General features: G+C 48.9%; 1 protein-coding gene across 1 annotated transcript in view; it reads left to right on the plus strand.

Moving 5' to 3' along the window:
• The first annotated feature begins 14,691 nt into the window (after window positions 1–14,691).
• LOC121860208 (serine/threonine-protein kinase Genghis Khan-like) overlaps window positions 14,692–20,180 on the plus strand; it is a 79,583-nt gene continuing 74,094 nt past the window's right edge. Inside the window, 3 exon segments of the mRNA XM_042357288.1 lie at window positions 14,692–14,859; window positions 18,355–18,457; window positions 18,941–19,058. Coding sequence (XP_042213222.1) covers window positions 14,825–14,859; window positions 18,355–18,457; window positions 18,941–19,058 — 256 coding nt within the window. The 5' untranslated portion in view covers window positions 14,692–14,824.

The following is a 20,180-nucleotide window of genomic DNA, read 5'->3' on the forward strand; positions in this document are numbered from 1 at the left end:
CTGACCCAGATCAATACTATGGAAGGTGTGGTGACCCGTGTAGTAGTGGTGGTAGTGGTTATTGTAGTTGCGGTGATGGTGGTTGTTATAGTTGTGGTGAGGGTGGTTGGTGTGGTCATTATAATTGTGGTGATGGTGGTTACTGTGGTCATTATAAACTGGTGATTTTGCTATCATTATAAGTGATTTTACTGTGGTCATAGCCTTATGATAATACTAGTAGCTACATTAACTGTGTTGATTTTATATAGTTGTGTTGCTAAGCAATTCACCATTTAACCTGATGAGGGGGTTCACCATATATGACTTGCTCTGGTCATGGTATCATATGATGTGCTATCGGTTCATAAAATTGTGATGGTAAGTTACGGTATCACTATAACTGTAGATTTGCTATCACTGATGCTAAGTAGTTGCTATGGATCACATAACTGTATTCGCTGTACAATTGTATGATGTATGACCAGAAGAAATGGTATAGTGATCAAGTTTGTCTTTGTGATGGTGAAGTTTGTAATTGTGAAAGATTATTATTGTTGATAAGAGTTACGAGAGGGAAGTGGAGGGGGAGAGAGGTGGATGTGGGTGGGGAGGGGGTGGATGGTGGGGGGAGGGAGAGGGTGGATGGTGCAGGGGAGGGTGGATGTGGAGTGGGAGAGGTGGATGGTGGGGGGAGTGGGGTTATAGTCTTGCCTGAGTGTGTAATGTTGGGTGGGTAGGTTAAGTGAGAGAGCATCATAGAGAGCTGGGTATAATAGGGTGGGCGGTGAAGTGTAATTCATTAAACAGGATAAATTATACAAAAATTCTTCATGATAGAATTAATTCGTACCTGTTCTGTGATTATGAAAGGTGAGGTTCTTTTTTTTTTTCATCAACAGGTAAATGACTTTATTCCGTGATCTTATGACGTGCGTACTGTTGCTACCATCATATAAAGTGCATTTGAGATACACCTGGCTGGCTGGCAGGTACAGTACAGTCATGGTTCTCACACTACACCGAGCACCACACCACACACGCCACCAATCATCTTGGCTGAATAAACGTGGTTACTCGGACGCACCCACGACTCGACGCCTCCATCATGACGGTGCGTTCTATTGGTCTCCTTGCAGGTTTTTGTTGTGGTGTCTACCCCATGCTGTCTGTCACAACACTGTCGGTGGTGTGTCAGCGAGACATGGGTCACATACAGGAGGCAAGGTACTTGAAAACTTTCACCAACGTAGTCTACGTTCCATCCTCCGAGTTCGCTGGGAATACAAGAGAACAAATGCCAGTATTCTTGCTGACACCAACTGTAGGAGCATCGAGGCTACCATTATCCATGAACAACTACACTGGACTGGCCATGTTACCCCCATGGACGACAGTAGACTGCCAAAGCAGTTACTTTACAGTCTTCTAACGAATAGTAAACGTAATGCTGGCGGGCAATTGAAAAGGTGTAAGGATTAGTCTTAAGACAAACCTGAAAAAGTGCCAAAATCGACCCCCTCACCTGGGAGACGATTACTCCACACCTTAACGCTTGGAGGATCACCACACAAGAAGGTGTCAATACTTTCGAGTTAGCCCGACTGCAAACCGAGGCAGACAAGCGCCAACGCCGGAAATACGCTGCCGCCGCCCCTCCCGCACTAGATGTAGCCCTCCACACGTGCAGCATGTGTGGATGACACTGCCGGACCCGTATCGGCCTCTCTAGTCACTTCAGAACTCACCAACGAAGGTGACATCCCTAATAACTCGTATCATTTTATCATAGCTGGATGATCGTCATACTTGATTCCGACTGACAGCAAAGTAGTAATAGTAGGTGTGTGTGTGTGTGTGTGTGTGTTTGTTTGTTTGTTTGTTTGTTTGTTTGTTATTCATTGCCTATTTAAGACAAACTATGTTATATACAGTATTTACCTGTACTGTATCAGCGATCACTTGCGACATCCTTCTCCAGCCCTACAAAACGTAACCCTGACTCCTTGTTCCATACAGAATTGTCCACAATAGTGCTGGGAGAAGAGTTGAATCTCTTCCCTGCCTGGTCACCCCACCGTGGAGTTACCAGACACAATGTACGCCACGCAAAATGTCATTCAACCCCTTAAAACCCTCAAGCGACACACTGCTGCTCAGAAGACACACTAACTCTGTCGGTCAGTTGTGGTCGTGTGGTGCTTAGTGGTGGTTCTCTGGCAGGCATCACAAGGCACCTTAACCTCACTTTCATTTCAGTCATACGTCACAGTATTGTTTTACCGAACGTCCTACATCAAGACTGTTGACATGTGGAAATATTCTCCCATGGGACCAAACGAAGCATCTCTGATTATGTTTATTGGTGATTTGTTCAGTTGGTGGTGATGCGTCCACTTTGTTCTGTCCCTGGCAAGAGTTCGCCAAGTCTTGACGTAAACAACAGACACTTTAACTACAAAATTGTTGGACTCACATTCTTGAGACTCAGAATAGCTTCCTGGGGGTCGTTGCCAGAAGTCTTGATTTTGGTTGAGGTTAGTCAGAGTTGACACGCTCTAGGGCCTTGATTCTGAAAGATTCACGCAATGTATTTTCCATTCAAAGGTTTACGTCATTCTTGCAGTCATACAGTAGGTCCCCCCCCCTCTACTCTTCGCGGACAGGTCCATCCAATTCCAATCACTGATCTCCATCAATTCAGTGGTCCCGTCCCTCCACCATTCACTGATCAGGGAGGGAATAAAATCATCTCCTCCTCGCCACCATTCAATGTTGGGGAGGGGGGTGTCCACGTCACGGGTGCGGCCGCAGTGGAGTCATTCATCCCGGTCGCCGCACTCCGTTGTAGTCAACACGGGGGAATGAGGATGAATGGACGCGTCCTCGGGTACAGTGATAGTGGGTTTTTTTCTGGTGCGGTGAGTTGCCGCTCATCCCGAGCCACGGTACATACTTGCCCCCCTCCCCTCCTTCCTTCCTCTACGCCTCTTTACCTTTTCATCCTCATTTCTTCCTCCTCTATTTCTCCTCCCCCCGCCCTCTCTCTCCTGCTCCCCCGCATTCCTTCCCCCTCCCGTGATTCCTACATTCCTCCGGCGGTTCCCCCACAATCCTCCTTGGTTCCGTTTATTTACCTGTTTTCCTCTTCCTCGCCTGTGTACCTTTCCCTCTCCTCTGATCCTTCCCGGTTCCTTGCGTTCTTTAACTTTCTCTCTTACTATTGCCCTTTCACCTTATCTTGAAGCTTCTTTTCCCATCATTTTCTGCGTTTCCCTCCATCCTGACTCTCTCTCTCATCCCATGTCTTGATTCTTCTTTCTCATTCTCTCCCACTCCCTTCCTTCTTACATCCCCTCACTATCTCACTGATTCTCTCATATACTTTCTCCTTCTTACCAGCACCTTCCAGCTTGCAGTATCCCCCTTCCCAGCACCCCCCTTCCCAGCACCCCCTTCCCAGCACCCCCTTCCCAACAACCCCCCTTCCCAGTATCTTCCTTCCCAGCACCTCCTTCCCAGCACCCCTCCCTCACCTTTGGAAATCTGAAAGAGCAGCCAGGAAGAGGCGACCCCCTAGCGTGTTATGTGCAGATCATGGAGTAGAGGAAAGACTGTTGATGTAAGCCCATTAGGTGACTGGCGAGGAGAACCCAAGCTCAGTGTGGACCCGCTCGTTGCTAGGTTGAGGAGGCACGCATGTGGAGGGAACATTATCATCATTTTTATCTCTCTTATCTACGCCTCCTTGTATCGCCTTGTCACCAAAGTCCTTTACTCACAACATATTTTGCTTTATTGCCTACCAGCCATCTTCAGTCTACGTTTTGTGTGAGACGTTGTGTTGTTAAGCACATAGGTAGCAACTGCAGTGATCGGTGTCGCTATTTTTACAGTGAGGTTCATCTGGTGAGCTGCAGGCGTGAACCAGGATGTACCCTGCCTCCGGGAGGGTGGGCGGCCTCAGGCTCTACTCTCTGGTAGCGGTCCTCTCTTCCTGTTCAACTTTTTTTACTTACTGTTTTGCCTCTCACTCCTTATGTCCTGGAAGAGGAGTATTGGGGGTGTGTGTGTGTGTGTGTGTGTGTGTGTGTGTGTGTGTGTGTGCGCGCGCGCGCGCGCCCGTCCAAATATGCGGGTCTAGATTGATAATAATACCTGATGTGTGTACACCTTTATGAAAATAGATGTGTTCACGGTAAGAATTTGTCCTCTGTGTGTGTGTGCGCGTGCGTGCGTGCGTGCGTGCGTGCGTGCGTGCGAGTCTAAACTTTTCCTTGTCTGGAGCATAACTGTTTTATTGATGTAAATAATATTATAATCTGTCGTGATCACTGAACGATGTGTCAAGGGTCAGTGTCACAACTCAAGGTCACTTCTTTACCAGACCAACGTAAAATCAATTCTCCGCCTTCAGCGAGGGAATAATCGTAACATATATAGAGCTGCTGGCACACGAAGGTTAGGTAAAGTGATTGGAGTTCATTTTAATAGAAGAAAGTATTATTAAAAGGTATATTTGGAAGATTAGAGATAAGTTTTTTTTCCCAGTGGGTGAGTGAATCTGTGTGCAGGTGTATTTTTTTTTTATTCCCACCGTAATCTCATTCATCCAAGTTACTATTACTTGTATTTATCTATCTATCTGTATTTATTTATTTATTTATTTATTTATTTATTTATTTTAATGGGTGGTGGTGGTGGGGGCGAGAATACTAATTATGTTATTTACTTGTCATTATTATACATATGATTTATACCTTAGGTGTTTCCTGTGGAGGTTCTTCCCTGACTCCAGATGGGAAGTTCAGTTCAGAGGTAAAGATGCCGGGCTTAACCTCTCATGCTAGTGGTGTGGTGACTATGCTGGTATGAGGAGGGTGGTGACTGCTGGTATGAGGAGGGTGGTGACTATGCTGGTATGAGGAGGGTGGTGACTATGCTGGTATGAGGAGTCTGGTGACTATGTTGGTATGAGGAGGTTGGTGACTATGCTGGTATGAGGAGGGTGGTGACTATGCTGGTATGAGGCTGGTGACTATACTGGTATGAGGAGGCTGGTGACTATACTGGTATGAGGAGGCTGGTGACTATACTGGTATGAGGAGGCTGGTGACTATGCTGGTATAGGGGAGGTGGTGACTATGTTGGTATGGGGAGGGTGGTGACTATATACTGGTATGAGGGAGGCTGGTGACTATGCTGGTATGAGGAGGGTGGTGACTGCTGGTATGAGGAGGGTGGTGACTATGCTGGTATGAGGAGGGTGGTGACTATGCTGGTATGAGGAGTCTGGTGACTATGTTGGTATGAGGAGGTTGGTGACTATGCTGGTATGAGGAGGGTGGTGACTATGCTGGTATGAGGCTGGTGACTATACTGGTATGAGGAGGCTGGTGACTATACTGGTATGAGGAGGCTGGTGACTATACTGGTATGAGGAGGCTGGTGACTATACTGGTATGACGAAATGTTGTCTCGGTACTTTTCTATAGATACAGTGGGTTGACACCAGTGTTTGTATGGTGTGGTGTTGTGTGGTATGGTATGGTATGTATTATGGCAGGTTCTTGCTTGTTATTCTTTGCGACAGGTTCTTAATAGGAAACATTGTGTCGCTTGCGTAAGTCATTTTCCTCGTTCGGGGGTGGGAGGGGGGCACCTGATACTCCGTGATCTCATTTGGTATTCAAAGTTCGTGTGTGTGTCTCTTTCATAGCTTGAAGTTTCATGACTGTTTTGTTTATTTGTGTGTGTGTGTGTGTGAGAGAGAGATGATGTGGTGAAAGTAATTAGAACAATGAGGGGATGACTTTGGTACACGAGGTGAACCAGCCAGCCATCACTGAGAGCTCCTGTTGTTGAAGTACCTGACCCTTGCATGGTGGTTGCTGTAATCTCTCTTCCTCTCATTCCCTTCCTCACTCTCCTTATCACATTTTCTCTTTATATTCTCTCTTTGTTCCTCATTCTTTTGCCTTCTGTCTCCCTTCTCCTGCCATTTTCGTTCCTCCCTTTCTCTCCTCCTTCGTCCCCTACCCTCTCTCTTCTCTTTTTTTCTTTCCGTCCTCCCCCCTTCCTCTCGCTCCTGTCTACCCGACCTCCTCTCACCTTCCCCTCCCCTACCCCTCCTCTACCTCCTCTACCCCTCACCCCCCTCACCCCCCCCCTTCCCTACGGCTATCGTAACCATCCTGTGTGAGTGAGTCAATAATAAAGATGTGAAAAGGATGCAAATTTCGATGCAGTGCGGTAGACGGTCAGATTCAGTAGACGGTCAGATTCAGTAGACGGTCAGATTCAGTAGACGGTCAGATTCAGTAGACGGTCAGATTCAGTAGACGGTCAGATCCAGTAGACGGTCAGATTCAGTAGACGGTCAGATCCAGTAGACGGTCAGATTCAGTAGACGGTCAGATTCAGTAGACGGTCAGATTCAGTAGACGGTCAGATCTAGTAGACGGTCAGATTCAGTAGACGGTCACTAAAATGTTCAGCGACGCGTTAATACAAAAGTAGATACAGGTGGAATCAAGTACAGGTACAGGCATAAGTTTATAAAGTACAGGTACAGGTTTATGTATAAAGTAGTGAGCCAATATAATCAATGATCGTACAGAAGTAATGACACGGGTCGGTTTGATCATTGGCCTTCCCTGCAGGAGACGATTGAAGGGGCTGTAGTGCGGGTCATTTAAAGCTAATGGGTTAGATAGTCATAATTACCCTCTACTATAATTATACCCCCGCATATGACCCACGTCTCCCACCCTCCAACTCTGGTATTGTATTGTCTCACACAGGGTGCTGCAAAAATCCCCGAACACCTGTAATAATTATTTGTTCCTTGTTACACCTGCTCCTGCATATACCTTTTCCTACTTTCGGTAAATTTACTGTAAGTAGATCAAGATATATAATAATGTAGGTATATCAAGGAACAGTTAATTATTACAGGAGTAAAGGGACTTCTGTAACACTCTTGTATAACGTGACCCGCCAGTCTCACTAAAACCAAGGTGCATCCCACATTCATCTCGAGCGGTAGGTGTGCCTTTACCCCCCCCCCCCCTCTCCTTCCACTCTCTTCCCTCCATCCTCACCTAATTATGCCCCCCCCTCTCTCTCTCCCATTCTTCCCTCCATCCCTCACCAAGTATGCCCCCCCCCCCACTCCACCTTCTGATCAAGTCACCCTCTCGCCTGCAGTATGAAGGGAGCAGTAGCAGCAGAGGAACCATTGTGCGGAGGGTGACGCAACTCTCACTGTTATTGGCACCTGTAACACGATCCATACTGCCCTCCTCCCAGCCAACACGGAAATAAACCCTACTTCAGATTTCCTACACTGTCATCACCAGTATCTTCAGCATCATCATCATCAGTACAGTATTATCGTTCATCGTCAGGCATTATTATTATTATTATTATTATTATTATTATTATTATTATTATTATTATTGTTGTTGTTGTTGTTGTTGTTGTTGTTGTTATTGCTGCTGTTGTTGTTCTTGTTTTTAAGGGCACTTCCAAAAGTTTTCCGATGGTTCACAGTATTTTTTCCTATACCAGCACCCATTTCCTCCACCCACCCTGCTGGCCCGCCCTCCCTCCCTCCCTCCCCTTGCCCGACCTTTACCACCCATACCTCGCCACCACCCACCCACCGTGGCCCATCTCTCTACCTATATAACTGTCTAACTAAAGCATTCTACCCACCTGCCGGACCTTCGCTTTCCCACACACCGCCTTGCTGTCTTCTCAACCTGTCTATCTCCTCCCCCCATCTTGCCCAGCAGGTGTGGACGGGTGGACGGACGAGGAGGGGGGGGGTGGGTGGTGGTTGGTGCGTTTGACGCCGAGCCTCTGCTGAATTGACTGTCGTAGAAGGTGGCTCACGACCCCCTCCACCCCCACACCTCTCCCCCCACACACCCTCCACCCCTCTCCCCACCCTCACCCCTCCCCCCACCCCTCTCACCCCACACCCCACACACCCCCCTCACCCCCACCCTCTCCCCACCCCTCTCACCCCACCCCCCCACACACCCCACCCCCACCCCTCTCACCCCCCACCCTCTCACCCCCCCACCCCACCCCCACCCCTCTCACCCCACACACCCCTCACCCCACACCCCACCCTCACACACCCCTCACCCCCCCCCCACACCCCTCCCCTCTCACCCCCCACCCTCTCACCCCCCCCCTCTCCCCACCCCCCCACTCCACCCCCACACACCCCTCTCACCCTCTCCCCACCCCCACCCCTCCCCCTCCCCTCACCCCCTCACCCTCTCACCCCTCCACCCCTCTCACACACCCCCTCTCCCACCCTCTCACCCCACCCTCCACCCTCACACCCCCCACACCCCCCACCCCCACCCCTCTCACCCCCCCCCCACACTCCTCCCCCCCACCCCCTCTCACCCCACCCCTCACACCCCCCCACCCCACCCCTCTCCCACCCCCACACCCCTCCCCACCCCCACACCCCCTCCCCACACACCCTCCTCCCCACACCACCCCCCCCCTCACCCCCCCACCACCCCCCCCTCCCACCCCCCCCTCACCCCCCACCCCTCCCACCCCCCCCCCTCCCCACACCCCTCACCTACCCCCCCTCTCACACACCCCACCCCTCTCACCCCACCCCCTCTCTCACCCCACACACCCCTCCTCCCCCCCTCTTACCCCACACCCCCTCCCCACCACCACCCCTCCCCCCCCACCCCACCCCCTCACACCCCCCCTCCCCACCCCCTCACCCCACACACCCTCCCCACCCCACACAACCCTTCTCCCCACCCCCCACCCCCCACCCCCCACCCCCCCCTCACCTCACCCCACCCCTCCCCCACCCCCACACCCCCACACCCCCACCCCTCTCACCACCCCTCCCCCCTCACCCCCTCTCACCCCCCACACCCTCTCACCCCACCCCCCCTCCCCCCACCCCTCCCCCACACCCCTCTCACCCCTCTCACCCCCACCTCACCCCCTCCCCCCCCCCCCTCCCCACCCCCCCTCTCATCCCCACACCCCCACACACCCTCTCTCACCCCCCACACCCCTCTCCCCCACACCTCCCCCCCCCCCACCCCTCACCTCACACCCCCCTCACACCTCTCACCCCTCTCACCCCTCTCCCCACCCCTCTCACCCCCCCCCTCCACACACCCTCTCACCCCCCCACAACCCTCACCCCCACCACACCCCACACACCCCTCTCACCCCACCCCTCTCCACCCCCACCCTCACCCTCCACCCCACCCTCTCACCCCCTTCCTCACCCCACACACCCCTCCACCCTCACCCCCCACCCCCACACACCCCTCTCACCCCCACCCCTCTCACCCCCCACCCCTCACCCCCCTCTCACCCCCCACCCCTCCACCCCTCACCCCTCCCCCCCTCACCCCTCTCACCCCACACCCCCCTCACCCTCCACCCCCCTCCCACCCCCCCCTCACCCCCCCCCTCACCCCCACCACCCACCCCTCCACCCCCTCCTCACCCCCACACCCCCCTCACCCCCACACACCCCCCTCACCCCCACCCTCCCCTCACCCCACCCCCCCCTCACCCCACACACCCCACACCCCTCCCTCCCCCCCTCCCCTCTCCCCACACACTCCTCCACCCCCACACCCCTCCCACCCACACCCCCCTCCCCCACACCCTTCCCTCTAACCCTTACTCCAGTGCTCCTCAACCTTTTACAGGCTCTCGGCCACATTTATCATTGTTAATATAGTGGAGGGCGACAAAACTTTGGATCTACATTCAAGAAAAAAATAATAATATACTGTTCAGTTGTTTGCAGTCTTACACGTCTAACTGTTATCAGTTACTTTTTACATCTACTCTTGGGCAGTACGTGTGTATTTACCCCAGTGAGAAGGCTGGCTCTCTCTCTGGGCCAGGTCTAGGGTAAATACACACGTTCTGTACACGACAGACTGGGGACAAACGCACTGTCCCCCCCCCACCCCCCTCTCTCTCTCTTAAACTATAAAATTGTATCAAGTTATTATATTTTTTCATTAATTTCACTTTTTTTTTTAGGTTAACAAATTTTTGGGCAAAGCTTGGAGTACAGTTTGCGTATTCTGAGTAATTCAGTCAGCTCTTGACACTGAAAGTGGTATCACTTCTCATTGCCACGCAGGACAGAGGTTCATACACAAATGAATAGATCATATTCATTAACAGTATATATATATATATATATATATATATATATATATATATATATATATATATATATATATATATATATATATATATATATATATATATATATATATATATATATATATATATATATATTCACTCTTACAAAGATTCCCAAATGACAATAAAACAAAAGATATAAACCCTGGGCTCCATAATATGGATCCGTGCCAACTACAGGTTGGGGACCACTGGGCTTACTCTTAACACCACCCTTTCTTTTCCCTCATCTTTCCTCCCGCTACCTTTTACTCCCTCCCTTCCCCCACATCCCTTCCTCAACCTTACTCTTCCTTCTTTTCACCTTCTCTCTCTCCCTCCCTTCACTTACCCTCATCCCCCTCACCTCCCTTTCTTCCCACTCACCATCCTTCCTACTCCTTCTCTCGTTCCTGTCCCCTCTCCACCCACCGTTCATCCCATTTGCCTTCCTCCCTCCCCTTCCTTTTACCTCTCCTCCTCCCCACTCGACATCTTTTATCACAGTTAAAAATAATAAACTTGGGTTATATCGTTGTATTTTTATCCCGACAAAGAAAGGAAGGTGTGGGTGAAGTGGAGTATCAGTGGAACATACAAGGAACCCCAGTTACCTCACAGCAGGAAATCCCCTGCCCTGCCCTGCCCTGCCCTGCCCTACCCTGCCTGCCCTGCCCTCCTCCCTCCCCTCCCCTCCCCTCCTCCTCCCTCCCTCCCCTCCCCTCTCCTCCCCTCCTCTGCCCTCCCCTGCCCCTCCCCTCCCTGCCCCTGCCCTCCCCCTCCCCTCCCCTCCCCTGCCCTGCCTTGCCTTGCCCTGCCCTGCCCCCCGCCCTGCCCTGCCCCTGTGAGTGAGTGCCCCTTCCCACACCCCAGCCTAAGGTATTCTCTCTCCAGCCATAGTCCTTGCGTACATCTTTCTCTTGAGTTAGCACTAGTTGTAACCAAGAACTCTCTCTCTCTACTCTCCTCGTATCTCCTCCTGTTGTTTCTGCTAGTTGTTCCGGGTAGGAGGGGTTGTGGTCTTGACTTTAATCCAGAATATTTTTTGGGTATTAATTTTTGGGGGAGGGTTTTCCTTCATGTTATTCTATCACTAAGTATATTTGATAGCAATGGTAAATATTGTCATTGTTTCAACTTGCGATTGTCACTTGATTTATATAACCTTCCTTGGAGAAATAACAGTTGGGAGAGGTTAGGTTAGGTGGCCGTTAATCTTCAGGTGGAATAAGGTGGGCGGTGAACCTTCCTGTAGGCTCCTGCAGGTGGTGTCTCCGCCCCACACATACTCTACTACAGTCCGTCGGTTCGGGTTTTGTTCACATACTGTACAGCGGAAAGTTTTTCTGTTAACGAATGAACAGTTAATTTTTGGTGAGGGGAAAAAAAAACACCTGATTGTACTTGAAACTACGTGTGCCGTGGTTCATGGTTCTGTGATATATTTTTTTCAACACGTTATCGCTGTTTTTCGTGAGGGTTTTTTAACATGATAATTAAAGAATCTTGAAAACGTCAACTTTGTATATGCAGTGAATTCAAGTTTTAGTAGAGGAATTCAAAACATTTAGGGGGAGGAATTCAAAAATATTGTACTGGTATAAATGCAAAGATTATAGTATGTTCTACAGCAGTAATTGATTATACTGGAATAAATAATTGTGATAAAACTGCGAGAAAAGTAAAATTTGATAAAAGTTGGTGTACAGTATACCCATTAGGAGTGTAATAAGGGCTTATGTTTATGAGAGCCTTAGGAGAGGTCCACGTTTTGCCCGGGAGAGGGAGGGGGGGCGGGGGTGATGGCGTGTTTACCCTAGTGAGCTGCAGGGAGAGTCGGCGGAGTGTTTGAGGCATTAAGTGAGAATAAATACGTGTTTGTAAGTGTGAGTGTTTGTGAGAACTCGTGTTGACGTATGTAAGTTCTTGGGTATGTGTGTTTGTCAATTTGGGTTTTACAGGGTGTGTTAATAGATGTATGTTTACTTAAGAGTGTGTGTGTGTGTGTGTACGATATCATTGTAAGTGAGGGTTTTCGTGTTATGTTTGTATGTGCTCGCGTGTGCAGGTTGAGTTCACTGTAAAAACAACTCGAGAAAACATGCTGTTCTTTTTTTTCTTTTCTTTTTTTCCCACAGCTAAAAATTAAACGTTCATCATCAGTAAATATAGTCGTTGGGTTTCTGTTTGTTCTAGTCTTGTATCTCTTTAAAATCTATACCGTGAACATAACGTATCCCAATGACATGTGAATTACCAGCTTATGGAAAAAAAAGGTCGAATCTAACCTTTAACTTTATGGCAAAACCTGAAAAAAAAAAAAACATGGGGAAGGGGGGGGGAAGTGGTGGTAGTTTAGATGAATATAAATACAATATAATTAAGGATCTGTTAAATTCGTGGATGTATCGTAAACAGACACGTTCTGGTGCAAGTATCATTCGTCCATTAAAACCTCTGTGTGTTTACGCCAAATTATACAGAATCTCCCCAGAAAAAAATCTAATAACGCGAAGTTGGAAAAAAAAAAAAAGTTGAAATACTCGAAAAGGCGACTGGTTGTATGACATGGGCGACAGCTGACATTGACGTAGACAGTGGACCCGGGTACGATAGACAGCGTGTGACAGGAGAGAGACAGTAGGAGGCCAACGCGAGACAGGAGAGAAAACACTGAGAGATAAAGAATATTGAGAACAGGTGGTGTGGTGGAATAGAAGATAAAGGCTGGAGATAGGAATAGGGCCAATAGGAGACAGGAGGTAGGAAGCAAAAGAAAGACAGGAATAAGCAAGAGAAAGTAGGAAGGAGAGACTAAGAGACGACAATAGGCACCAGTCGACAGGAAGAGAAGGAAGAAGGAAGATGCAACAGAAAAAAGAAGACGGAAGAGAGACATTAATGGACAACAGAAAATAAACTGTAGAGGTAACGTAAAGCCGGGAGACAAAATATTGAGATAAAAAAGGGAAGGGGGAAAAATAGGAGACAAGAAGAAAAATGGATGACAAAGGTGACGATGCAGGAATAACAGGAAACAAGAAAAACACGATACAGGAAATAGCAAACTGACGAAAAAAGGCAAGAAACAGAAGAAAGGAAGGAAAAGACGATAAATATGGAACAGGGAAAAAATCGGAAGACGGTGAATACAGTAGACGAGAAAATGACAGACGGAGGAAAAAACAAGGAGTGTTGGAATAAATCATTGTAGACATAGAAGAAAGTAGAGGGAAGAGTAGAAAAAAAAACAAATACACAAGAACAAGGGAATAATGGAAGTAGAGGCAAAGAGAAAGAGAGGTGAATATGGTGGTGGAGAAGCACGGGGCCAGGTATGCCAGACAATTTCCCACGGGTGGCCAGGGCCCTACTTGGTGAGGAGGTAATGTTGGTCAGGGCCACCCCTCACCCCCCTCCCTCCTCCCCCCCAACCTTCCTCGCCCACCGGAGGACCACCATTTTTACGGCGTCGTATGCTTGCAAAGTCGTGTCCCTCGTTACTCTTGAAGGGGGGTGGGACTGTATAAGGTGCTGTGGTAGATGGCTAGTGGGGGAAAGGGGAGATGGTTTTTGGTCTCTCGGTTAGGTTAGGGTTGGTGTTCAGTCATTAAAGGGCTGCTTCTAGTCCACAGTTACAAGTTTTAGGTGGGTGTGGCGTCAAGTCATTTGTGTGTGGCTCACGTCAACAGCAGGTGTAACCATTTAAAAAAAAAACTAGTCCGTAATGACCCTACACCTGTAAGTTGTTGTGGGTGTAACATTTACTCTTTACTTGATGGTGTGGGTGTTTCATTACTCACTGATGGGCCACACACTTGTCACTTGTTGGGTGTAACATCCATCACACTTGCATCATGACGGTATGACGGCTGATCATTGAGGGGGACATGGCTGGGATGCGCCTCTTAACATTTGGTTGTGTGTGTGTGTGTGTGTAGAGTAACTTGATATGCCCGCGTGTACAGTATATATAACTCTCTTCGTTAGCTTGTATAGTAAGTGTCATGCATTCTTGTTAAACTGTCGGATGTCATGTGAAACTGCAGTATCTTATGTTGAACTGTTGCATACCCGTGTTGAACTGTTGCATACCCGTGTTAAAATGTTCCCTCCCCGTGTTGAACTGTTGCATCCCCAGTGTACGGTTGTATGTCTTAGCCCATACGTCAGTTTATATTGAATAAATATCTCTCCTGCGTTTCATGTCACCTGCTATATTAATTTGTCTCTGAATTATGTTATCAGTACCTCACCAGATGACTGTTTTGGCCTAGGGGGTACGGTCTCATAAACTAAGGTGTGAAAGACTGAACACTGAGGAGTAGTTGGGGACATTAAGGTGTTTTTCAATACTTTTTAGCTTTTTGTTTACATCTTAGAATATAGTTTTCCACAGCTACATAAATATCCACATTATGTTGGTGAAAATGTTTGTGATGGTGTCAAGCTGTGAGTTATGCGTCTCAGTAAGATTTTGTTTCCGTCTCGTCCCTACAGTAAAGCCAGTCGTACAGCGAGTGAAGGCCCTCCGACTGTCCTGGAAGACTTCGAGGTGGTCAAGGTAATAGGGCGAGGGGCGTTCGGCGAGGTGTGCGTCGTCAAACTCAAGGGAACTGACCGAGTCTTCGCCATGAAGATCCTCAACAAGTGGGAGATGCTCAAGAGGTCAGTCAGTTTGCACTTCACCTCACCCTTGACCTCCTGACCTTGTGCCTCCCTGACCCTAGTCTCCTCTGCCCTGTAACCCCCCCCCCTGACTCTTTGCCTCCCTGTACCTCCCTCACCCTGCACCTCCTCACCTGTCCCTCCCCACCCTGTCCCTCCCTCACCCCTGCACCTCCCTCACCCCTGCACCTCCCCACCCTCCTGCACCTCCCTCACCCTGCACCTCCCCACCCTGTCCCTCCCTCACCCTGTCCCTCCCTCACCCTGCACCTCCCCACCCTGCACCTCCCTCAACCTGCACCTCCCTCACCCTGCACCTCCCCACCCCACCCCTCACCCTGCACCTCCCTCACCCTGTCCCTCCCTCACCCCTGTCCCTCCCTCACCCTGTCCCTCCCTCACCCTGTCCCTCCTCACCCTGCACCTCCCCACCCTGCACCTCCCTCACCCTGCACCTCCCCACCCCACCTCCCCTCAACCTGTCCTCCCTACCCTGTCCCTCCCTCACCCTGTCCCTCCCTCACCCTGTCCCTCCCTCACCCCTGTCCCTCCTCACCCTGTCCCTCCCCACCCTGTCCCTCCCCACCCTGCCCTCCCTCACCCTGCCCCTCCCTCACCCTGCCCCTCCCTCACCCTGTCCTCCCTCACCCCTGCACCTCCCTCACCCTGCACCTCCCTCACCCTGCACCTCCCTCACCCTGCACCTCCCCCACCCTGCACCTCCCCACCCTGCACCTCCCTCACCCTGTACCTCCCCCACCCTGTACCTCCCTCACCCTGTCCTCCCCTCACCTCTGTCCCTCCCACCCTGCACCTCCCTCACCCTGTCCCTCCCTCACCCTGCCACTCCCTCACCCCTGTCCCTCCCTCACCCTGTCCCTCCCTCACCCTGCACCTCCCCACCCTGCACCTCCCCACCCCTGTACCTCCCTCACCCTGTCCCTCCTCACCCTGTCCCTCCCCTCACCCTCTGTCCCTCCCCACCCTGTCCCTCCCTCACCCTGTCCCTCCCTCACCCTGTACCTCCCTCACCCTGTCCCTCCCTCACCCCTGCACCTCCCTCACCCTGTCCCTCCCTCACCCTGCCCCCTCCTCACCCCTGCCCCTCCTCACCCTGCCCCTCCCCACCCCTGTCCCTCCCTCACCCTGTACCTTCCTCACCCTGTCCCTCCCTCACCCTGTCCCTCCCTCACCCTGTCCCTCCCCACCCTGCACCTCCCTCACCCTGTCCCTCCCTCACCCTGCCCCTCCCTCACCCCAACCTCCCTCACCCTGCACCCCTCACCCTGCACCTCCCCACCCTGCACCTCCCCACCCTGCACCTCCCCACCCTGCACCTCCCCACCCTGTCCCTCCTCACCCTGTCCCTCCTCACCTTGTCCCTCCCTCACCCTGTCCCTCCCTCACCCTGTCCCTCCCTCACCCTGCACCTCCCCACCCTGCACCTCCCTCACCCTGCACCTCCTCACCCTGCACTCCCCACCCTGTACCTCCCTCACCCTGTACCTCCCCACCCTGCACCTCCCTCACCCTGTACCTCCCTCACCCTGTCCTCCCTCACCCTGCACCTCCCCCACCCTGTCCCTCCCCTCACCCTGTACCTCCCCCACCCTGTACCTCCCTCACCCTGTACCTCCCTCACCCTGTTCCTCCCTCACCCTGTACCTCCCTCACTCCCTGATTCTTTTCCCTCCTCGACACCCATACTCTGACCCCCTCTCTCTTGTATTACTATTTGCTGACCTTCTTTTGTCTCTGCTACTCATTCCAGTCCTCATCTGACATAAGTACAGGTCACACATGCACATTTGGTCTCCCTGATACTTGACATTCCTTCTTCTTCCTGGTTACCCTTCCATTTCCTAGTTCCCCTTTCTTTACTACCCCCCTATCCTTGTCTTTCCCTGTCCTGCTCTCATTAGTTTTCGCTGACCTGACCTTTCGTGACCTACCCTGCCCATCCCTTTTTCTCCACCCATCCCTGACCCTCCCTACTCAACCCTGACCCTCTCTACCTTTCCTGACCTCCTACCCATCCTTGACCTCATTACCCATCCCTGACCTCCTAACCATTTCCTGACCCTTCCTGACCCTTCCTACCCATCCTTTACTCACCCTCCCTACCCATCCCTGACCCACCCTACCCATCCCTAACCCTCCCTACCCATCGCTGACCCACCCTACCCATCCCTAACCCTCCCTACCCATCCCTACCCATCCCTAACCCCTACCCATCCCTAACCCTCCCTACCCATCGCTGACCCACCCTACCCATCCCAACCTCCCTACCCATTCCTGACCCACCCTACCCTTTCCCACCCTACCCATTCCCTAACCCTCCTTACCCATCCCTGACCCACCCTACCCATCCCTGACCCACCCTACCCGTCCCTGACCCACCCTACCCGTCCCTGACCCCACCGTCCCTGACCTCCCACCCATCCCTAACCCTCCCTACCCATCCCTGACCCACCCTACCCATCCTGACCCACCCTACCTGTCCCTGACCCACCTACCCGTCCCTGACTCCCTACCCATCCCTAACCTCCCTACCCGTCCCTGACCTCCCTACCCATCAGCAACCTCCACTGTGTCTCACTTCATTCTTGTCGCCCCCACAGCACTAAACGCTAGGTGAGTCTCACTCTCTTGACAACACTGACGTTTGTATAATCATGTCAGCAGTGATTATGGTGAAAACTGATTCTGGATTTTGTGAATTTTCAAAGTAATCAAAGAGTATTTCCCAGGGCACAAAATACTGTACAGTTAACTCGCCGTTAATCGAAATTATTGGTGTGTAGCCAGTCTGAGTCTGATTACTGTAAGAGAATTCTGGTTACTTTTGTAGTTCTCTGGATTTTATTAATGCAGCTGTCAGAAAATATGCTGTACCCAAGATTGCAGTCCACCAGGGCCCTAGTTCTGTAATACTAAATTGTAATGGAAAATGAAAGATTGATCTTTAATCTTATTGTGCCAGTAAATTTACAGCCTATTAGGACAAGAGCCCAATTCATTTCACACCTTGAGTCTTAATGGGTTGCGGTGACCTTAAGTCGTGAATCTTAATGATCACATTCATAGATGATATACAGTATTTTACTAAATATTATCAAAATCAATCAATCATGTGGAAGTTTCTTGGTCTGTCCTTTCTGGTCAGATATGGTTTGGCTTATCTAGATTTCCAGTTTAGTGGCCAGTTGATTGGGTGTGTAATATTATTATTATAGTTGGACTGTGCAGTGTATATGCTGATCAAGTGATCAGCTTCATATTATATTTGTTGTTTAGTCCATTTTGGCTTCTTTTCTTGTGGGACATTCTGCGCCAGACGTGTTCTGTACAGTTACAGTATATGTCAACACATTCTGTACACTCTAGGCATCATCTCTAACTAAAAGAGAACTTATTTACATACTTGTTTCCAAAATACATTATTAAATCCTGTATTCGATGTATTATAGTCAAAGCTGTATTTTCATTATCCAGAGCGGAGACTGCGTGTTTTCATGAGGAACGTGACGTACTGGTGTATGGAGATCGTCGGTGGATAACTAATCTGCATTATGCCTTTCAAGACGATAGTAACCTGGTAAGTTGAATAATAAGAATATTTACTTGAAAAACAGAACAAAATTAAGAATAATATTTACTGTGTAAAGAAAAAATTTGTGAAAAGCTTGAAACACTTCTGTACTAACTTGCCAACAGTGCGTAACAGACGTGATCGATCGCCCAAGCGGCTAATGGCTCGATCAGTGGTGAAGAGGTTAAAACAAAACAAAACAATTAATAGTGGACAATGTCTTCTAATTACTTCTATGGCTATATTTTTTTGTATTGAATTATTGATATTCTGATGTATTTCCTTGAGAATTTTTTTTAATTAGTAATTATGGAAAAAAGGCGATGGTTTATCAGACATAACCACTATAGTACACAGTACAGTATTTGTCTTTTTCATGAAGAGTACTGTACTAAACTATTCATTATTTAGATCATTGTCCTGAAGTTGTTATTTTACGTTGTATGATCATAGGTTAGTTATAATTGTGTAAAAATTTGTGCATTTCAGTACCTGGTGATGGATTACTATTGTGGAGGGGACTTGCTCACATTACTAAGTAAATTTGAGGACAGACTCCCTGAGGATATGGCTCGCTTCTATATTGCTGAAATGATTCTTGCCATTGGTGAGTGTTGCTTGATTGTTTATTTATTGAATGGATTGTCCAGTATGTCATAAGATTAAAGTTTTCTGGTAGTAGTATAGTACAGTAGTAAAAGAAGAGTGTGAGTGTATTATATCATGCATCAGGAAATACTAGCATGAGGATGATTCACTGAAGAGTCTCTGAAATATGATAGAAGTAGATGTAGAGTTGGTAGTAGATAATATCTATGTTCCTTAGAATTATATTATATAGGGAACATAGTGTTTGGACAATAAATAATTTATAAACAAATAGTTGTAAGTTCAGCTACCACACATAACATTACTTAACTACAGTATATACTCTACAGTACCTGGCTGAAAGGGATCCAAAATTTCGTCGTTAATAGTCATTTTCATTCTTGCTGTCCTTTAAAAATAATATTTGCACTGACTTCGTTAATGTTCACTTGCTATATTATTGTCTGTCCAGCTGAAACTTGTGGAGAACCTTTTCAATTTAGTCAATTATTCAACTACATGCATTCAAATATTTCCTTTCCTTTTATTTAAAACATTAAATTTCTTTTCAATGGGGTGTGGGAACCAAGTGAATACTGTATAGCCAAGGCTTGAATTAAAAGGGTATGACATCTTCCTTGTTAACTCACATTCAAATAATTTTTGTATTAAGGTTATAATGTACTGTATATCTTTTCTTCAAACTGTAGCATTATACAGTTACATAATTACATTCATCACAATTCTCACAGGAGGGAGATACCACAGATTTCCAACTTAACCCAAACTCACTACAGTACCATCTACCTTGTTAAAATTTTACATTTCTAGCGTTGGATGTAGCACCAGCCTCTAGTCCTAAGAGTTGCTGGTGTGTGCCCAGTCCACCCAGCTGTTTGACAGATGAAGGTGGTGCTTGCCACACTGACTCCTCTGTACCAGTACTGTAACAGGTTTACTGTATTCTGTATCTCCAGGTACAATGTTTCAAATGGGTTATGTATTAGGTTTACAGGGTCCACTTTTTAATTTTTTCTTCTAATAGCTACATGTTCATTTCTTCTATTGGTTTTAGCATAGGATGTTCTAATTTTACTATTTTTTTTATTATGAATTTAGAAATCTAAGTACAATACTGTAA

Source organism: Homarus americanus, unplaced genomic scaffold (genome assembly GCF_018991925.1).
Source record: "Homarus americanus isolate GMGI-L3 unplaced genomic scaffold, GMGI_Hamer_2.0 scaffold21914, whole genome shotgun sequence".
NCBI lineage: Eukaryota > Metazoa > Arthropoda > Malacostraca > Decapoda > Nephropidae > Homarus > Homarus americanus.